This window comes from Chlorocebus sabaeus, chromosome 22, assembly GCF_047675955.1.
Source record: "Chlorocebus sabaeus isolate Y175 chromosome 22, mChlSab1.0.hap1, whole genome shotgun sequence".
Lineage (NCBI taxonomy): Eukaryota > Metazoa > Chordata > Mammalia > Primates > Cercopithecidae > Chlorocebus > Chlorocebus sabaeus.
The window spans coordinates 88,346,027-88,367,050 of NC_132925.1; the positions used below are offsets into that span (position 1 = coordinate 88,346,027).

A 21,024-nucleotide genomic window follows, 5' to 3' on the forward strand; every position below is an offset into this window, starting at 1 on the left:
GAGACAGGGTTTCACCATGTTAGTCAGACTGGTCTTGAACTCCTCACTTTAGGTGATCCACCTGCCTTGGACTCCTCCCAGAGTGAGTGCTGGGATTACAGGCATGAGCCGCTGCGCCTGGCCTTTTATTTTTTTTTTCCATAGAGTTTCGCTCTTGTTGCCCAGGCTAGAGTGCAATGGCATGATATCGGCTCACTGCAACCTCCGCCTCCTGGGTTCAAGCAATTCTCCTGCTTCAGCCTCCTGAGTAGCTGGGATTGCAGGCCTCTGCCACCATGCCCAGCTAAGTTTTGTATCTTTTTAGTAGAGGCAGGGTTTCACCATGTTGGCCAGGCTGGTCTTAAACTCCTGAGCTCAGGTGATCCACCTACCTCGGCCTGCCAAAGTGCTGGGATTACAGGTGTGAGCCACCATGCCCGGCCTATTTTTAAATTAGAAAAATAAAAATAAAAAAATTTGACTCATTTTGTAACTGTTTGGTGAATGTATCTTTTTTTTTTTGAGATGGAGTGTCGCACTGTCTCCTGGGCTGGAGTGCAGTGGCACAATCTTGGCTCACTGCAACCTCCGCCTACCGGGTTCAAGCGATTCTTCTGCCTCAGCCTCCTGAGTAACTGGGATTACAGGTGCGCGCCACCACATCCGGCTAATTTTTTGTATTTTTAGTAGAGACGGGGTTTCACCATGTTGGCCAGCCTGGTTTTGAACTCCTGAGCTCAGGTGATTCACCTGCCTCGGCCTCACAGAGTGCTGGGATTACAGGTGTGAGCCACCGCGCCTGTCCTGGTGAATATATCTTTACCTGGCTCTTCTGGCTCCGTTTTTTTGGAGACAGGGTCTCACTCTGTTGCCAGGCTGTAGTGGCATAATCTCAGCTCACTGCAGCCTTGATCTCCTGGGCTCCAGCCATATTCTTACCTCAGACTCCATACTAGATGAGACCACAGGTGTGCACCCCCACACCTGACTAATTTTTAAATTTTTTGTAGAGGGAGGGTCTCCCTGTGTTACCCAGTCTGGTCTTGAACATCTGGGCTCAAGCAGTCCTTCTGTCTCAGCCTCCCAAAGTGCTGAGATTCCAGGCGAAACCACCGTGCTGGCCTACTTGACTCTTCCACAGATACGTGAAAGAGACCATGTCCAAAATTGAGTTTATCATCCTCATTTCTGTGTGCCTTCTCATTTATTCATAACTTAACACTTTTTTTAATTCCCTACTTAGTTTTAAACTAAATGATTTTAAACTGAAAAACTTTTTTTATTTTTTATTTTTTGGGGCGATGGAGTCTCACTCTGTTGCCTAGGCTGGAGTGCAGTGGCACGGTACCAGCTCACCACAACCTCCACCTCCCGGGTTCAAGGAATTCTCCCTGCCTCAGCCTCCTGAGTAGCTGGGATTACAGGTGCCTGCCATGACGCCGGCTAATTTTTGTATTTTTAGCAGAGGTGGGGTTTTGCCATGTTGGCCAGGCTGTTCTCAAACTCCTGACCTCAAGCGACCTGATTGCCTCGGCCTCCCAAAGTGCTGGGATTACAGGTGTGAGCCACTATGCCCAGCCTGTTTTTACTTTTATTTTTTTTTTGAGACGGAGTCTTGCTCTCTGCCCCAGGCAGTGCTGCGATCTTGGCTCACTGCAACCCCCACCTCCTAGGTTCAAGTGATTCTCCTGCCTCAGCCTTTGGAGTAGCTGGAATTACAGGCATAAGCCACCATGCTCGGCTAATTTTTCTGTATTTTTTTTATTAGAGACAGGGTTTTGCCATGTTGGTCTTGAACTCCTGACCTCAGGCGATCCGCCCACCTCAGCCTCCCAAAGTGCTGGGATTATAGGAGTGAGCCATTGCGCCTGGCCTTCGTTAGGTATTGCTCATGTGGACTGGCCCATTAAGCAGTGTGCCTTATAAGTTTGTCTCCAGTTTACCCTCTTTTAATACATCCTCCCCCTTGCTGAAAGATTCCTTTTTCTCATACACAAATACGATTTCCCTACCTTCATTCATAATTCTCTGGCTTCCTTTTTCCTACAGAGTAAAATGTAAAGTTTTTAGTGTGGCCTATGAGGCCATTCATGATGTGGCTCACTTTTATTATAATGTAGTTCTTTCTCCATAAAAAGTAAGAAATCAATGTGTAAAAAGTTGTTTTCACAGCTATGATATTGGGGATGGGATGTTGAGGATTCCCACGTTCCAGTGACCTTCTCCTTAGAAAACCCATGAGCACCTCTACCCAGCCTTTACTTTTCTCTCTTTCTACCTTAACAGATTTTTTTCAGTAAAATTATGTACCACACAGTTATTAAGTACCAGGTAGTGGGTAAATCATTATTTGAGGAGACACCAATAAAAAGACATAGTATCTGCTTTCAAGAATTTTACAATTTAGTGTGGAAACACGTGAAAAAAAGTTATAGTGTGGTATAATGGTGGAAAATAAAAATACGTACACGTGAATGATAGGAGTATCAAATCAAGGGGTGCTGGGTTTGGTGCCTCACACCTGTAATCCCAGCCTGTCATAAATGGCATCACATCATAAATAGCCCCATAGGATGATAAAAAGAAGGATGGCCTCTTTTTTCTCCCTCATAGTATTAGTCTCTTTCTGTAAGTATTAACATTTTTTTTTTTTTTTTTTTTTTTGAGATGAAATCTAGCTCTATTACCCAGGCTGGAGTGCAGTGGCACAGTCTTGGCTCACTACAACCTCCGCCTCCTGGGTTCAAGCAATTCTCCTGCCTCAGCCTCCCGAGTTGCTGTGATTACAGGCGCCCACCACCACACCCAGGTTATTTTTGTATTTTCAGTAGAGATGGGGTTTCACTGTGTTGGCCAGGCTGGTCTCGAACTCCTGACCTCATAATCTGCCCGCCTCGGCCTCCCAAAGTGCTGGGATTACAAGCGTGAGCCACTGCACCTGGCCGGATTAACGTATTTTTTAATGTCTATGTGCCTTTACATGGTATTTCTTTGGCCTGAAATGCCTGTCCTTGGCATGTCTGCATGGCAGGCCTAGTCCTTACAAGAAGTAGTTCAAGAATCATGTCTGTAAAACCTTCACTGACTGACTTCCATAGGTAGGTTTGGGCTCCCCATCATTAAACAAAAAACTGTTTTTTTTTTTTTTTTTTTTTTTTTTTTTAGTGACAGGGTCTCACTATGTCACCCAGGATGAAGTGCACTGGTGTGATTATAGCTCACTGCTAAATTTTTATTTTTTAATTTTTTTGCGGGAGACAGGGTTTCACTATGTTGCTTAGGCTGTTCTCTAACTCCTCACTTCACACATTCCTTCTATGTTGTCTCCCAAAGTGCTGGGATTACAGGTGTGAACCACCATACCGGCCACCACTTTGTTTTAATACTCCTATCATTCATATGTATGTATTTTAATTTTCACCCATTATGCCACATTGTATTATATATATGTGTGTGCATATATATATATATATATATGTTTTTTTTTTTTTTTTGAGACAGAATCTCACTCTGTCGCCCGGGCTGGAGTGCAGTGGCGCGATCTTGGCTTACTGCAAGCTCTGCCGCCTGGATTCACACCATTCTCCTGCCTCAGCTGCCCGAGTAGCTGGGACTACAGGTGCCCGCCACCATGCCTGGCTAATTTTTTGTATTTTTTGGTAAAGATGGGGTCTCAGGTTTCACCGTGTTAGCCAGGATGGTTTCAATCTCTTGACCTTGTGGTCCTCCTGCCTCAGCCTCCCAAAGCGCTGGGATTATAGGCATGAGCCACCCCACCCAGCTATAATTGTTTTTTTACATGTCTCTTCACTAAATTGTAAGCTTCTTGAAGGCAGAGACTATGTCCTTTTTTTTTGTTTGTTTTTTGTTTTTGAGACAGGATCTCCCTCTGTTGCCCAGGCTGGAGTTCAGTGGTGTGATTTCGGGTCACTGCAACCTCAACTTCCCGGGCTTAGTTGATTCTCCCACCTGAGCTTCTTGAGTGGCTTTGACTACAGGCACACACCACTCTGCTTGGCTAATTTTTTGTATTTTTAGTAGAGATAGGTTTCATTACGTTGCCCAGGCTGGTCTTGAACACCTGGACTCAAGCAATCCACCTGCCTCAGCCTCCCAAAGTGCTGAGATTATAGGCGTGAGCCACCATGCCTGGCCTATGACTATGTCTTTTTATTGGTGTCTCCTCAAATGATGATTTGTCCACTGCCTAGGATATGTAGGTATATATGTATGGTATATAATTTTATTTAATAAATGTGTCAAGATGGAGAAAAAGTGAAAAGTAAAGGCTGGGGAGGGGTGCTCATGGGTTTTCTAAGGGGAAGGTCACTGGAATGTGGGGATCCTTAATGTCTCATCTTCAGTACCATAGCTGTTAAAAAATTGTTGTGTTTGTGCAGTGATCTCTTACTTTTTATGGAGAACTATGATATTATGAAAGTTTAAATGGGGATAAATGCATTGTTCCTAAATGCTTTTAATACATAGGGAACATGTGAGAATACCACGTTTCTTTAAGGAACAGGATTATTGCTGACTGGTGGAAACTGGATTTTAATTGGTAGAGGCATTGGAGATTAAGAAAGTTAGGCCAGGTGTAGTGGTTTATTCCTCTAATCCCAGCACTTTGGAAGGCTGAGGTAGGAGGATCGCTTGAGGCCACAAGTTAAAGACCAGCTTGGGCAACATAGTAAGACCCCGTCTTAATTTAAAAAACAAAACAAAAAAAGAATAATTAAACACCAGCTATTAAACAAGATACTTGAAATGCAGCCACAGTGAGTTAGAGAATCTAAATATTGTGCTGTTAACGTGTATAATTGATGTAACTGTGAAAGGAAGAGAGTGTTGTTAATGAAGATGGTTATGTGGATTCATTCACTTGTTCAAGAAATATTCTTTGAGCACTTATACTAAAAGTACTTAATGTTTTATTTTCAACATTATTTTACATTATCATATTTTATCCTCAACTTTTTCACTATGCTATGCTCTTCAGCAATGGAAAACCTAAAATTTGTTTGGACAGAGGGGTACTGTCCTCAAGGAGATAACTACCTGGGAAGCAACTAAGACTAACAGAGGCCTGGCATGGTGGTTCATACTTGTTATCCTAGCAGTTTGGGAGGCCAAGGCAGGTGAATTGCTTGAGCCCAGGACCTCAAAACCAGCCTGCCCAACATGGTGAGACTCTTGTCTCTACAAAAAATGCAAAAATTAGCCAGGCGTGGTGGCACGTGCCTGTAGTCTCAGCTACTCAGAAGGCTGAGGTAGGAGGATTGCTTGAGCCAGGTAGGTCGAGGCTGCAGTGAGCTGAGATTGTGCCACTACACTCCAGCCTGGGCAACAGAGACTCTTCTCAATAACAACAACAACAACAAAAACTAACAGATAAGGAACAATGCATAGTAGCACAAAATAGTATATAATGATGAAGTGCGAAATCAGGCAGTATGGTGGTGTGTGTGTGTGTGTGTGTGTGTATATATAAAAAACACACCTACTGGAATGGGAAGGTTTATAAATACTAAAGGGGTTATCAGAATGGAAAGAAAATGAGTGAATTGGTTCATTCCACTCAACAAATATTTGATGATATTGTTTTGATGTCAGAACTGTAAGAGGCGCTTATCTGAACTTCCCCTTCCTCATTTGTCACTCAAAGTATCTCTGAAAGATACATCATTAAATGATAGACATTCTCAGATTTACTTGCAAAAAACTGCATAGTGAGGCAGTGGAAACTTAGGTTAGAATCCTGGGTTTTGACTCCAATTCCAATGTTTTTTTTTTTTCCCCAAGGCTGGAGTACAGTGTTGTACTCACTGCAGTCTCAACCTCCTGGACTCAAGTGATCTTCCCACCTCAGCCCTCTGAGTGGCTGGGGCACATGTTACCATGCTCCACTAATTTTTTTTTTTTTTTGTAGAGACGAGATTTTGCCAGGTTGCCCAGGCTGGTCAGTTTATTTTATTTTAATCGGGGGCAACTTCCCTCCTTCACCAAATTGTGGGTCTGTTTACTGGATATTTTCTAAAATAGTTTTAGAGTTTTGTTTTTTGTTTTCTTCCCTCATCTGGCTGCAGGTTTGGGTGTTTTAGTGTATTCCAGGAAGAGCAAATGAATTTTAGGCCTGCCTGCTTTTTTATTGACCATTATTTTTATGATCTTTTGACAGTTTCGTAAGAACAATGTATGTCATTTTGTAACCTGAATCATCCTTTTATTAGTTTTTGACTTGATTCTGCTGAAAGAGGCTGGCTTTGGGCCAAGCTGTGTGAGTGGGCTTTTTTTTAAAAAAAATTTTTAAAATTTTTGTTTTTTTGAGATGGAGTCTCACTCTGTCGCCCAGGCTGGAGTGCAGTGGTATTATCTTGGCTTACTGCAACTTCCGCCTCCCAGGTGCAAGCAGTTCTCCTGCCTCAGTCTCCCAAGTAGCTGGGATTACAGGCACCCACCTCCACACCCGGCTAATTTTTTGTATTTTTTTAATAGAGGTGGGATTTCACCACGTTGGCCAGGCTGGTCTCGTTTTTGAGACGGAGTCTGCTCTGTCGCCCAGGCTGGAGTGCAGTGGTGTGATCTCAGCTCACTGTAAGCTCCACCTCCCGAGTTCACGCTATTCTGCCTCAGCCTCCTCAGTAGCTGGGATTATAGGCGCCCGCCAACACGCCTGGCTAATTTTTTTGTGTTTTTAGTAGAGACGGGGTTTCACCATGTTAGCCAGGATGGTCTTGATCTCCTGACCTCATGATCCGCCCGCCTCTGCCTCGCAAAGTGCTGGGATTACTGCTGGCATGAGTCACTGCGCCCAGCCTTTTTTTTTTTTTTTTTTTTTTTTGAGATGTAATTTATATACTGTAAAGTACTCTGCTAGATGGATTTTTTTTTTTGTAAGACCATTATCGAGATTGAGTTATAGGAGAACTTGAGTACCAGATTGCACCCTCCTGCCTCATCCCAGTCAATAGCTACCCTAAATTAACTGTTTTTCCTATTTTTGATTCTCAGTTTTTTGTTTGTTTGTTTTGAGATGGAGTCTCACTCTGTCACCCAGGCTGGAGTGCAGTGGCTTGATCTTGGCTCACTGCAATCTCTGCCTCCCTGGCTCAAGTGAGTCTCCTGCCTCAGCCTCCTGAGTAACTGGCATTATAGGTGCCCACCACCATGCCTGGCTAATTTTCGTATTTTAGTAGAGATGGGTTTTACCCTGTTGGCCAGGCTGGTCTTGACCTCCTGACCTCAAGTGACCCACCTGCTTCAGCCTCCCAAAGTGCTGGGATTATAGGTGTGAGCCACTGTGCCTGGCCCAATTCCCAGTTTTTATAATGCCAATTACTCTTGGAAAATGAGAAGAGAAGACTAAACAGAAGGAAAAAACCCCACAATTAACACCTAAAGAGCTCTTACTTGTCAGGTTTTGTTCTAATTAACTTAAACCCAGGGAAACTCTAATGTAGACTATTAGCTTGAGGCACAGAGAGGTTACATAATTTACTCAGAGTGTCTCACACTGTGGAAGAGCTCAGATTTGAACCCTGAATATCTGGCTCCAAAAGTCACTTTTATTATTTTTTTGGAGACATGGTGCAGCAATTTTTCTTCTTCTTCTTATTTTTTTATTTATTTTTTGAGACGGAGTCTCCCTCTGTCGCCCGGGCTGGCATACAATGGCACAATCTCGGCTCACTGCAAGCTCCGCCTCCCTGGGTTCACGCCATTCTCCTGCCTCAGCTTCCCAAGTAGCTGGGACTACAGGTGCCTGCCACCACGCCTGGCTACTTTTTTGTATTTTTAGTAGAGATGGGGTTTCACCATGTTAGCCAGGATGGTCTCGATCTCCTGACCTCGTGATCCTCCTGCCTCGGCCTCTCAAAGTGCTGGGATTACAGGCATGAGCCACCGCTCCCCGCCCTGGAGTGCAGCAGTTTTATCATAGCTCACTGCAGCCTTGAATTCCTGGGCTCAAGCCATCTTCCAGTCTCAGTCTCCTGAGTAGCAGGGACTATAGGATGTGTTGCCACCATGCCTGGCTAATTTTTAAATTTTTAGAGGAGATGGGGGGATTTCCCTATATTGCCCAGACTAGTCTCTTAACTCCTTACTTCTAGTGATTTTCCCGCCTTGGCCTCCCAAAGTGCTGGGATTATAGGCATGAGCTACTGTGTCTGGCCCAGAGGCCATATTTTTAACTTCTCTGCTATATTGCTTAGTTTCAACTGAGGATACTAGTAGATCTTTTTTTTTTTTCTTCTTTTTTGATACTTGTAGATCTTACAATATATAATTCTAAATATATTTAGTGAAGCTGAGGTGGAAGTATTGCTTGAGTCCAGGAGTTCAAGACCAGCCTGGGCAACATAGCAAGATACTGTCTATATACAAAATTAAAAAAAATAGCCAGGTATAAGGCCAGGCATAGTGGCTCACGCCTGTAATCGCAGCACTTTGGGAAGCTGAGGCAAGTGGATCATGAGGTTAGGAGTTTGAGACCGCCTGACTAACATGGTGAAACCCCATTTCTACTAAAAATACAAAAACTAGCTGGGCATGGTGGCGTATACCTGTAACCCCAGCTACTCAGGAGGCTAAGGTAGGAGAATCGCTTGAACCTGGAAGGTGGAGGTTGCAGTGAGCCGAGATTGCGCCACTGCACTACAGCCTGGGCGACAGAGCGAGACTCCGTCTCAAAAAAAAAAAAAAAAAAACACCCAGGTATGCTTATGCACACCTGTAGTCCCACCTACTTGGGAAGCTGACACAGGAGGATTGTTTAAGCTCAGGAGTTTGAGGCTGCAGTGAGGTACGATTGTGCCACTGTAGTCCAGCCTGAGAGACGGTGAGACCCTGTCTCTTAAAAAATAAAAAAATAAAAAAAACCATCACCAACAAAAAAAATATGTACACATACATTATTTTGTGTGATTGCCCTTTGTGTCAAAGAGAGGTTTCAGAGTTTAGAAGGAAAGGAAGAAAAAGCAGAAATACTTCTGAAGCTTGATTAGAGTGGACCAGTAATTTTTGCAGAGAGTTTAACTCTTTTATTTATGTATTTTTTTGAGACAGAGTTTTACTCTTGTTGGCCAGGCTGGAGTGCGATAGCATGATCTCGGCTCACTTCAACCTCCACCTCCCGAGTTCAAGCGATTCTCCTGCCTCAGCCTCCCGAATAGCTGAATTTACAGGAATGCACCACCATGCTTGGCTAATTTTTTGTATTTTTAGTGGAGATGAGGTTTCTCCATCTTGGTCAGGCTGATCTCAAACTCCCGACCTCAGGTGATCAGCCCGCCTCCGCCTCCCAAAGTGCTGGGATTATAGGCGTGAGCCACCACACCAGCCAAGAGAGTTTAACTCTTAAGACTAGAAAGGGCTGGGCTCACACCTATAATCCTGGCACTTTGGGAAACCAAGATGGGCAGATCACCTGAGGTCAGGAGTTTGAGATCAGCCTGACTAACATGGCAAAACCCTATCTCTACTAAAAAAAAAAAAAAAACAAAAAACAAAAAAAAAAAAACAGAAATTAGCTGGGCGTGGTGGCACATGTGTGTAATCCTAGCTACTTGGGAGTCTGAGGCAGAAGAATCGCTTGAACTCGGGAGGCGGAGGTTTCAGTGAGTTGACATCGCGCCATTGCACTCCAGCCTGGGTGACAGAGCGGGACTCCATCTCAAAAAAAAAAAAAAAAAGACTAGCAAGGCTGGGTGTGGCAGCTGAATGCCTGTAATCCCAGAACTTTGGTAGGCCAAGGTGGGCTTGAGCCCAGGAGTTTGAGTCAGCCTGGGGAGCAAATTCCCCATCTACCAAAAATTTTTAAAGTTAACTGGGCATGGTGGTGTGCCTGTAGTCCCAGTTATTGGGGAGCCTGAGGTGGGAGGATCACTTGAGGCTTCAGTGAGCCATGAGTCGTGCTGCTGCACTGCAGCCTGAGCAACCGAGTAACACCCCGTTTTTTCTTTTTTGGTTTTTGGTTTGTTTTTTTGAGAGAGTCTCATTCTGTCACCCATGCTAGACCTTGTTTCTTTGAAAAAAAAAAAAAAAAAGAAAAGACTAGAAAGTATAGTGTCCTGGAAATAAGCACATAGGAGAGTTTGACATAGGACAGAGCATGTTAGATGGAGAGTATGATAGTCTTGTATTGGCTTGTCATGTAATACAGTGTCAGTCTTAGGACACTCAAATAGTAATTTTTCTTGTTTTTTTTTTTAATTTAAGATGAAGTTTCGCTCTTGCTTCCCAAGCTGGAGTACAATGGAATGCAACCTCTGCCTCCTGGGTTCAAGCGATTCTCCTGCCTCAGCCTCCTGAGTAGCTGGGATTACAGGCATGTGCCACCATGCCCTGTTAATTTTGTATTTTTAGTAGAGATGGGGTTTCTCCATGTTGGTCAGGCTGGTCTCGAACTCCTGACCTCAGGTGATCCACCCACTTTGGCCTCCCAAAGTGTTGGGATTACAGGTGTGAGCCACTGTGCCCAGCCATTTTTCTTGCTTTATAAATAATTCATGAATAGCCAGGCGCAGTGGCTCACACCTGTAATCCCAGCACTTTAGGAGGCTGAGGCGAGCAGATCACCTGAGGTCAGGAGTTCGAGACCAGCCTGACCAACATGGAGAAACCCCATCTTTACTAACAATACAAAAATTAGCCGGGCATGGTGGCACATGCCTGTAATCCCAGCTACTCAAGAGGCTGAGGCAGGAGAATCGCTTGAACCCGGGAGGCAGAGGTTGCGGTGAGCTGAGATAGCACCATTGCCTGGGCAACAAGAGTGAAACTCCGTCTCAAAAAAAAACAAAAAAAGACTGCATGAATAAAATAGAACTTTTCATACGTTCAGCAACATGGATGACTCTCAGAACACGCTATATGAAAGTCAGATGTAAAAAGATTATATATGGTTCAATTTATGTGAAAGTCTGGAACAAGCCAGACACAGTGTTGCGTGCCTGTAGACCCAGCTACTTGGGAGGCTGAGGCAGGATTGCTTGAGGCCAAGAGTTTGAAGCTGTAGTGTGCTATGTTTATGCTTGTAAATAGCCACTATACTCCAGCCTGGGCAACATAGGAAGACCCCATCTCTACAAGAAAAAAAAGAAAAAAAATTCTGGATCAGGCAGAACTCACCTGCAGTGAGAGAAAGCAGATGTATAGTTACTTGGGGCAGGGGTGGAGGCTTAGATGGTGGGAAGAATGTTACAAGCTGAGGTAATAGCACTGTAACCCTGAAATAGGAGTGAAATTGGGCTCTTTGAAGAACAGTGACCGAAGCTTAATGCGGGGGGTTGGGGATGAGTGGAAGAAATGGTCAGGAAGCAGCAGGCAGAAGCCAGATAATTGCAGGCCATAGTAGTACTTGGATTTAATTCAGGGTATTGTGGTAAGTCATTGGAAGTTGGAGAATGAATTGCATCAGGTCAGACATGGAAGCGGGAAGCAAGGAGACTGGTAAAGAGACCATTGGAAGTAATCCAGGCACTTGATGATGGTGGTCTGGATGAGGATAGGGGTGGTAAAGAGTTAGAGAAGTGATGTGAGTCAGGAAATACCTTGTAGTAGAGCTAATAGAAATTGTTGTGGGAGAGGGAGTAGAAAAGGAAGATTTTTTTTTTTTTTTTTTGATACGGAGTTTTGCTCTTGTTGCCTGGAGTGCAATGGCGCGATCTCAGCTCACCGCAACCTCCGCCTCCTGGGTTCAAGCGATTCTCCTGCCTCAGCCTCCTGAGTAGTTGGGATTACAGGCATGTGCCACCATGCCCAGCTAATTTTGTATTTTTAGTAGAGACGGGATTTCTCCATGTTGTTCAGGCTGGTCTCGAACTCCCAACCTCAGGTGATCCTTCTGCCTCGGCCTCCCAAAGTGCTGCGATTACAGGCGTGAGCCATCGCGCCTGGCAGGAAAAGGAAGATTTTAAAGATGACTCCTAGGTTTTTGGTTTCTGAGGTGAAGGTAATGTTATTTTTTGAGGCAGGGAAAGTTTATATAAGAATGAGTTTTGGGGGTGGGGCGTGGTAGCTCACGCCTGTCATCCCAGCACTTTGGGAGGCCGAGGCGAGCAGATCACGAATTCAGGAGATTGAGACCATCCTGGCTAACATGGTGAAACCCCGTCTCTACTAAAAATACGAAAAATTAGCTGGATGTGGTGGCGGGTGCCTGTAGTCCCAGCTATGCAGGATGCTGAGGCAGGAGAATGGTGTGAACCCGGGAGGCAGAGCTTGCAGTGAGCCAAGATCACACCACTGCACTCCAGCCTGAGTGACAGAGCGAGACTCCATCAAAAAAAAAAAAAAAAAAAAAGAAATGAGTTTGGGAGAAGAAACTGTTCTATGAGATAATTGCTTAGATTTCTATGTACGTCAGAAGAAATAGCCTTTTTCTAACTTTGGTTTTATTTTCTATCTTGACTGTCGAATTGACTGTTGTAGGTGGTGGTGCATTTTTTTATGCTTGTCCAGAGTTGACTCCTTGTTCCCTTTGTGCTAGGATGTCTCAATTGATTGAAAAAGAAACTGAAGAGTATCGTAAAGGGGATCCAGACCCATTTGATGATCGACATCCTGGTAAGACTTGTGCTCCTAAGTGTGGGTCTGTTTTTTCTCTTTTTTTTCTTTTAAGACACTTTTATTAAAGCAAGAGTCTTTTTTTTCTTTTTTAAAAAAGAAAAATTGCTTATGGGAATATTTTTGAATTGCAATAGCATCTTCTGTGGTAAGTTTTAAGACCTTTTATTTGTTAAAATGTTGCTCAAGGTGGAACCGGTGAGGAAAAATAAATTTCTGGAAAAAATTGGAAATATTTTTGGTATTTGCCGATTAAATATCACTTAACTAACCTAAAGGAACAAAAGTAGGTGTACTTTAGTTAACTCGGTTGGTATGATGACAAAGAATTAAAAAGAAAAATGGTCTTCCTTTCGGACTTTTTCCTATTTGGAGACGGGTACTCACTCTGTTGCCCAGGTTGCAGTGCAGTGGCATGATCATAGCTCACTGCAGCCTGGATCTCCTGGCTCAAACTATCCTCCCACTTCAAGCCTCTTGAGTAGCTGGGACTACAGGCGTGTACCATCATGCCTGGCTGATTTTTATTTTTTATTTGTTTGTAGAGATGGGGTCTTGCTTTGCTGCCCAAGTTGGTCTCGAACTCCTGGACGCAAGCTATCCTCCTGCCTGGGCCTCCCAAAGTGCTGGGATTATAGGCTTGAGCTACTGCGCCCAGCCAACTTTTTTAAACCATAAAAGCAAAAGGTGTTCTTCTCTGTGCCTTCATCTTTCTAATAATAATTATCCTTTTAATAATTATCCTTTTACTGTTGGAGAAATATAGTTGAGAAAACATTCAGTGTCCTGCTTTTAGTTAGGAAGTTGGTATTTGGAACCTTGACGTTTATGTCTGCTTTGGTGTCTTGAGAACTAAAGTGTGCCTTCTCGTGTTAATTTGGTTTTATTTTGGGCTTATTTATTTATTTTTTAAGATGGCGCCTTGCTCTGTCGCCCAGCCTGGAGTGCAGTGGCACGATCTTGGCTCACTGCAACCACCGCTTCTTGGGTTCAAGCAATTTTTGTGCCTCAGTGTTCCAAGTAGCTGGGATTACAAGCATGCACCACCACAGTCGGCTAATTTTTGCATTTTTAATAGAGAAGGGTTTCACCATGTTGGCCAAGCTGGTCTTGAACTCCTGACCTCAAGTGATCTACCCACCTCCACCTCCCAAAGTGCTGGGATTACAGGCGTGAGCCACTGAGCCTGACCAATTTTGGGCTAATTTAATTAAGGCCATGACAGCACCTGCTTTGGTATGGAATTTGCTACTGTGGTACAGAATTATGAGGGACTTGAGACTGCCATTTTATGTTTACTATAAAGTAGATCACCAGTAGGCAAAGCTGAAGTCATTCATGGGCCCATAGTGCATATAAGCTCTATAGCCTGAAGCAGTCCTTTCTGGAGAGGAGTCTGAAATTTTGGCCTGGTGCAGTGGCTCACGCCTGTAATCCCAGCATTTTGGCCGAGGCAGGGGGATCACCTGAGGTCAGGAGTTCGCGACCAGCCTGACCAACATGGAGAAACCCCATCTCTACTAAATATACAAAATTAGCCAGGCATAGTGGTGCATGCCTGTAATCCCAGCTACTCAGGAGGCTGAGGCAGGAGAATTTCTTGAACCTGGGAGGCAGAGGTTGTGGTGAGCCGAGATCGCTCCATTGAACTCCAGCCTGGGCAACAAGAGCAAAACTCCGTCTCAAAAAAAAAAAAAAAAGAAAGAAAACTTGTGTGTGGAAAGAGAGTGTGAATGAGTGGGAGTTATAAAAATAAGAACATTGTATATTCACCTGAATGTTCCAGGGTTTACTGCTATTTCTTATACTTTTGTTCTCACATGTAAGCTAGGCATTTCAGATTGAGAGTCTAGTTGCTTATGTGATGTTATCTGCTGCTCTTGTCCTGGATATCCCTACTTGTGACTACAGAGGAATATTCACGATTTAACCCACATCTTCAGTAACTCAAATCAGAGCATGAAGAAGTAAGAAAGTGAATGTGAAATCAGAAATTAAATAATGCATAGGATTATGAAAAGCATTAAAAGATAGATGATCATGCTGAGTGTCATTGCCTGGAGATGGATTAAATGGCAATGAGGAAGAAAGGAGAGACAGAAAGATATGCCATTTTTCAGTAGAGCTTAAAAAGCAATTTTTTCCTAACTGTTAATGTTAAGCAATATTTGTCAGTGGCATTATTTCTTTCATTAAAAATAAGGATTTCAGTTTTATGATTTATAAACAGCTAACATTAGGTAATGTATGATCCTTTTTGTTTTGGTGGTGCTTTTCTCTAATGTTTCTTTTTGTGAATTACTTTGAGATACTAATTAACAGCTTGGTAAAAACATCAGCAGCTCACATCTTGTCTTCATCCTCTATTGTATGTTTTGACTAAATTTGCCTCTCTAAATGCTCTGAAAGGAAATGAAATAAAGTAGAGGTTTCTGCTTTAAAAGCAAACCAGGCCGTGCACAATGACTTATACCTGTAATCCCAGCACTTTGGGAGACTGAGGCGGGCAGATCACCTGAGGTCAGGAGTTCGAGACTAGCCTGGCCAACATGGTGAAACCCCGACTCTACTAAAAATACAAAAATTAGCCGGGCGTGGTGGCAGGCACTTGTAATCCTAGCTACTTGGGAGGCTGAGGCAGGAGAATTGCTTGAATTTAGGAGGTGGAGGTTGCAGTGAGCCAAGATTGAGCCGCTGTACTCCAGCCTTGGCGACAGAGCAAGACTCTGTCTCAAAAATCCAACAACAACAAACCGTAATTCTCCCTTCCATCAACTAATTCTTCTATCATTAGGCTATGCATTGAGTTGATCCTAGGCCCCTGGCCTCCTTTCTTTCCACAAGAGCTAGGAAGTTAAGATGGCCAAGGTTACTGTATCTTTAGGGTTAGTGATTGCTTGGTGGAATTCACTCCCGTCACCTTGACCCAGGGTGTCCTTACATGTTTGAGGATGCATCTCTGTTGCTGTTGTCATTGTAGTAGAAGGAGAGGTCGGACTTGGAACCTGTCTTCTCCAGGCCACCCATGGTTAGAAGCATGCTTCCTACCTTTTTATGGATGGGAAGTCAGAAGTTTTCTCTCTCTTAGGTTCCTTTATGATTCTTTTGTAGACCTTGTATACTCTTGGTGATGCTGGTCTGGATCTAGTACTTGTTTAATTCAGCAGTGCTGTATAGGCAGTATGCTAGGAGATGGGAAGGCTAGAGAGCAGTGTCTCAGGTTTTTACATTGTTATTTTTAAAGCATATTTCTTTTTTTTTTATTTTTTATTTTTTTCCAGACAGAGTCTTGCTCTGTCACCCAGGCTGGATTGCAGTGGTATAATCTCGGCTCACTGCAGCCTCCACCTCCTAGGTTCAAGCAATTCTCCTGCCTCAGCCTCCTGAGTAGATGGGATTACAGGTGCCCGCCACTGCACCTGGCTAATTTTTGTATTTTTAGTAGAGATGGGATTTCACCATGTTGGCCAGGCTGGTCTCAAACTCCTGACCTTGTGATCTGCCCGCCTCGGCCTCCCAAAGTGCTGGGATTACGGGCATGAGCCACCACACCCAGCCTAAAGCATGTTTCTTATGTAATCTAATTTAGCACAATAATCTTTTGTTTCTGATTATTTTTGCTGACATTTTATTAGTTTTTGTAACAACCCAGGTGCCTTTCCAGAGGTCTAAGTTGCTTGACTGGGGTGACTTACTCATTCCTTTGTTTGTTCCTCCCCTCTTCTCTTGGTAGGTCGAGCTGATCCAGAGTGTATGCTGGGCCACTTGCTGAGAATACTCTTCAAGAATGATGATTTCATGAATGCAGTAGGTTTGCTTCTTACTTTTCTCCAGCAATTATCACCTGTAGATTTTGTATCTTTATTGTTTTTTCATGAATAGTTTGCCTTCTCCTAAGGCCTTGACAAAGTTGGGAGTAGAGTTTTTTGCCAAAGTCCTGGTTGTGGCCATAATGCTTTCTCTTTGGTATGTACTTTGATATTGGTGAGGCCTCCCAAGGTATTTACGCTCATTCTTGGGCAAAATGATTTTGAATTTGAGAGTATAGGGACCCTCTTGAGTTTTTGAATGGAAAAATAAGAGTGATACATACAGCATGCTTCTCACTGACACTGTGGGGTATGCATTGGGCATGCAGAGGGATAGAAAGGTGCTTTCTCTCTATCTTGAGGGGCATGTGAGGAGTAAATGAGAATATACATATTTTACTCAGCTCCTGGACGTAGTAATTGCTCAACAAATTGTGGCTGATAGTTTTGTTTTTGGAGGTGGGATGGCATGATGTTTGAGAACGTGGGCTTTGGGAGTCCATGTTTTGGATTTAAATCCAGCTCCATATTTCACTGACAGACTTAAGTCCCTTCAAGCTTTATTTTCTCCCCGCCTTCTTTTTCTTTTCTTCCTTTTGAGACAGGGTCTGGCTCTGTCACTCAGGCTGGAATGCAATGGCACAGTCTTGGCTCACTGCAACCTCTGCCTTCCAGGCTCAGGCGATTTTCCTGCCTCAGCCTCCCGAGTAGCTGGGACCACAGGTGCCTGCCAACCACACCTGGTTTATTTTTTTGTATGTTTAGTAGAGATGGGCTTTCACCATGTTGGCCAGGCTGATCTTGAACTCCTGACCTCAAGTGATCCACCCACCTTGGGGTGGCTCACGTTTACAGACGTGAACCACTGGGCCCCGCCGCAGCCTTATTTTTCTAGTCTATAAAATGGAGTTAATAGCATTTAAAACCTTTTTGGTAATCCTTGAGTGAAATTAGGCATGAAGGTGCTTGGCAGAGAGCCTGGCACATGATGAAGGCCGAATAGGTATTAGCTATTATTATCATTTATTTATTTACTTATTTTTTGAGACAGAGTTTCACTTTTGTTACCCAGGCTGGAGTGCAGTGGCGTGATCTCAGCTCACTGCAACCTTTGCCTCCCGGGTTTCAAGTGATTCATCTGACTCAGCCTCCCGAGTAGCTGGGACTACAGGCATGCGCCAGCACACCCGGCTAATTTTTGTATTTTTGGTAGAGACAGGGTTTCTCCATGTTGGTCAGGCTGTTCTCAAACTCCTGACCTTGGGTGATCCACCTGCCTTGGCCTACCAAAGTGCTGGGATTACAGGCATGAGCCACTGTACCCAGCCAGTGTTAGCTATTATTATCTGTATTATGTTGACTCCTAGATTTATTTCTGTATCACCAATGTGTCTTTCTTAGTTTCAGATCACTTCCAACTGCCTTCTAGACATTTCCTTTTGGGTGTCTCCCATATACACTTTGAATTTTATGTGTCTAACCCCGTTTGCTCCATAATTTCTTTCTCTTGTTCTCTAGCTCAGTAATGATGTCCTTGTCTAGTCAGCTAGAAAGCATCTTTTACGCCTCCAAACTCTCTTATACAGTGGATTTACAGATGTCATTATTCCCTTCACCTTAAACTTCACAAACCTCTCTAGTTCTGTTCTTGTCACCAGATCCCATTTTAGCTAGACCACAGTTGAGCCAATCATTTCTCACTTGGTTACTGAAATACTGTCTTTACTGGTTTCTTGTCTTGTCCTCCTCTAATTCAGTCTTTACTTTATAGCCCAGAAATTGTGGTACTCTCTTGCTTAAAATCCATTAATGGCTTTCTATTACCTTCAGGATAAATTTCAAGTTTCTTAGTTTGGTATAAAAACCAAATCTGTCTCTGAACTTTGTTCTCTGCAGTTTCAGTTCTTGCCTTCTGGCCCTTCTCTCCTCCAGTGTTTCCTTAGATACTTCTTCTCATCTTTTACATCCTGGCTTGGAATCCCTTCTTCTCTTAAGTCTTCTCTGATTCCTCTGCAGGGGTTGTGTGCCCTCCTGGGGGCTTCTGTAGATTCCTTTACTCATGGTATTACCTGTTTTCCCAAATGTCACCTCTATTGAATCACCCATCTTTTTTTTTTTTTTTTTTTTTGGGACAGGATCTCATTCTGAGTGCATTAGTATGATCACTCACTGCAGCCTTGACCTTCCATGCTCAAGAATTCTCCTGCCTCAGCCTCCTGAGTAGCTGAGACCACAGGCATGTGCCACCATGCCTGGCTAAGTTTTTAATTTTTTTGTAGAGACAAGATTTCACTGAGTTGCCCAGGCTGGTCTTGAATTCTGGGCTCAAGCGATCCTCAGATTTTGGCCACCCAGTGTGCTGAGATTACAGGATGAGCCACCACACCCAGCCTGGATAATCCTGGGATGGTGGGACTGTGTCAGTTGTTTACTGTTATAGGCCCAGCACAGAACATAGTTCCACTTAATGTTAGAGATTCAGTAAATAAGTGCCAAATGGAGATTTTATTAATATATATTATTATATGTATTAATTATATATCTAATTTATTATAAAATCTGAGTTTTTCATTAACCATTGTCAAGAATATGGGGCTCATATTGCCCTGCTTATGCTTTTAAAAAAGTGTATATGCAGTGGTGTGGGGGCCAGATGTGATGGTCATGCCTGTAATCCCAGCACTTTGGGAGGCTGAGGTGGGAGGATCACTTGAAGCCAAGAGTTACAGGCTAGCTCGGGCAATGTAGTGAGGCCCCGTCTCTACTAAAAATTAAAAAATTAGCTGGACATGGTGGTGTGCACCTGTGGTCCCAGCTGCTTGGGAGGCTGAAGCTGGGGATCACTTGAGACTGGGAAGTTGAGACTGCAGTGAGCCGTGCTTGTGCCACTGTACTCCAGCCTAAGTGACAGAATGAGACCCTGTCCATAAAAAAAAAAAATAAAGTGTATATGGAAGGGGTTAGGTTTCTTTGTGGCATTCTTTTTTTTTTTTTTTTTTTTGAGACAGGATCTCACTGTTGCCCAGGCTGGAGTGCAGTGGTGATTAGGGCTCACTGCAGCCTTGACTTCCTTGGCTCTGGGCATCCTCTCACCTCAGCCTCCCGTTTAGCTGGGACTACAGGCATGGGCCACCACCCTTGACTGATTTATGTATTTTTGGTAGAAATGGGGTTTTGCCATGTTGTCTAGGCTGGTTTCAAACTCCTGAGCTTAAGTGATCCTCCTGCCTTGGCTTCCCAAAGTGCTGGGATTACAAGTGTGCATCACTGGCGTCAGCATTCGAGCTTTAATTTCTATTATTGCTGAGTTGTTTTGGGGGGATTTGGCTTTAAAGCTGCAGAAGAAATTATGTGTGATATCATCATGGCTCAGCAGGATCATAAGTGTTTATAATAATTAAAGGTTTTATTAGTAAAAGTTTAATTAGTTACATACAGTCTTCTTTCATACCTGTTAAGAAAGTAATGGGAATATGTTGAGGTTTTATTAGATGTCCTTAGTTTGACTGGGTTGAATTTTAGATGAACACTATTTCTTTTTTTCTTTATAGCTGGTGAATGCATACGTGATGACAAGCCGAGAGCCCCCTTTAAACACTGCAGCTTGCAGACTCCTACTAGACATCATGCCAGGGCTGGAAACTGCTGTTGTCTTTCAAGAAAAGGTACTTAGCGAAAAGTAAAGTCATAATGTTATTTTGTAATTGAATTATGTTCTATTTGATTTGTCTTTGTGGTTAAAATCATTGTTACAGTTTTTGTTATTCATATAGTAATACATGTTATAAAAATCTAAGAGATCCTGATAGGCAATAATAAAATTATTTATTTTTTATTATCATTTTTAAAATTGAGATGGGGTCTTGCTGTATTGCCCAGTGAGCAACTGGGCTCAAGTGATCCTCCTACTTTAGCATTTCAGATTGCTGGGATTATAGTCGTGAGCCTCTGCACCTAGCCAAAAATTTAAAAATAGTTATTTTGATGAATACTTGCTGCTTGGGTGCTATAGTATTTTTTTTTTCTTTTTGAGATGACGTCTTGCTTTGTCACCCATGCTGGAGTTCTATAGTGCAATTTCGGCTCACTACAACCTCTGCCTCCTGGGCTCAAGCGATTCTCCTGCCTCAGCCTGCCAAGTAGCTGGGATTACGAGCGCCTACCACCATGACCAGTTAATTTTTGTAATTTTAGTACAGATGAAATTTCACGATGTTGGTCAGGCTGGCTTCGAACTCCTGACCTCAGGTGATCCACTGCCTTGGCCTCCCAAAGTTCTGGGATTACAGGCGTGAGCCATCGCACCCAGGCAGTATTTTAAATTTTACTTTATTTACTTTTTTTTTCTTTTTTTGAGACTGAGTCTCGCTCTGCCGCCCAGGCTGGAATGCAGTGGTGCAGTCTCAGCTCACTGCAACTTCCTTCTGGGTTCAAGCAATTCTTGTGCCTCAGCCTCCTGGGTACCTGGGGATTACAGGTGTTTGCCACCATGCCTGGCTAATTTTTGTGTTTTTGGTAGAGACAGCGTTTCACCATGTTGGCTAGGCTGGTCTCAAACTCCTGACTCAAGTGATCTGGTCATCCTCCTTGGCCTCCCAGAGTGCTGGGATTACAGGCATGAGCTGCTGCACCTGGCCGTTACAGTATTTTTTTAAATCTTGAGATTATA

General features: G+C 43.5%; 1 protein-coding gene across 4 annotated transcripts in view; it reads left to right on the forward strand.

The window, feature by feature from the left end:
• Positions 1-21,024, forward strand: part of DCAF1 (DDB1 and CUL4 associated factor 1) — a 100,383-nt gene that overhangs the window by 16,096 nt on the left and 63,263 nt on the right. For all 4 annotated transcript variants that reach the window (XM_007984392.3, XM_007984388.3, XM_007984390.3 and 1 more), the window contains 3 exons: positions 12,470-12,546; positions 16,280-16,353; positions 19,907-20,020. In XM_007984392.3, the coding sequence (XP_007982583.1) occupies positions 12,470-12,546; positions 16,280-16,353; positions 19,907-20,020 (265 nt within the window). The remainder of the gene's footprint in view (positions 1-12,469; positions 12,547-16,279; positions 16,354-19,906; positions 20,021-21,024) is intronic.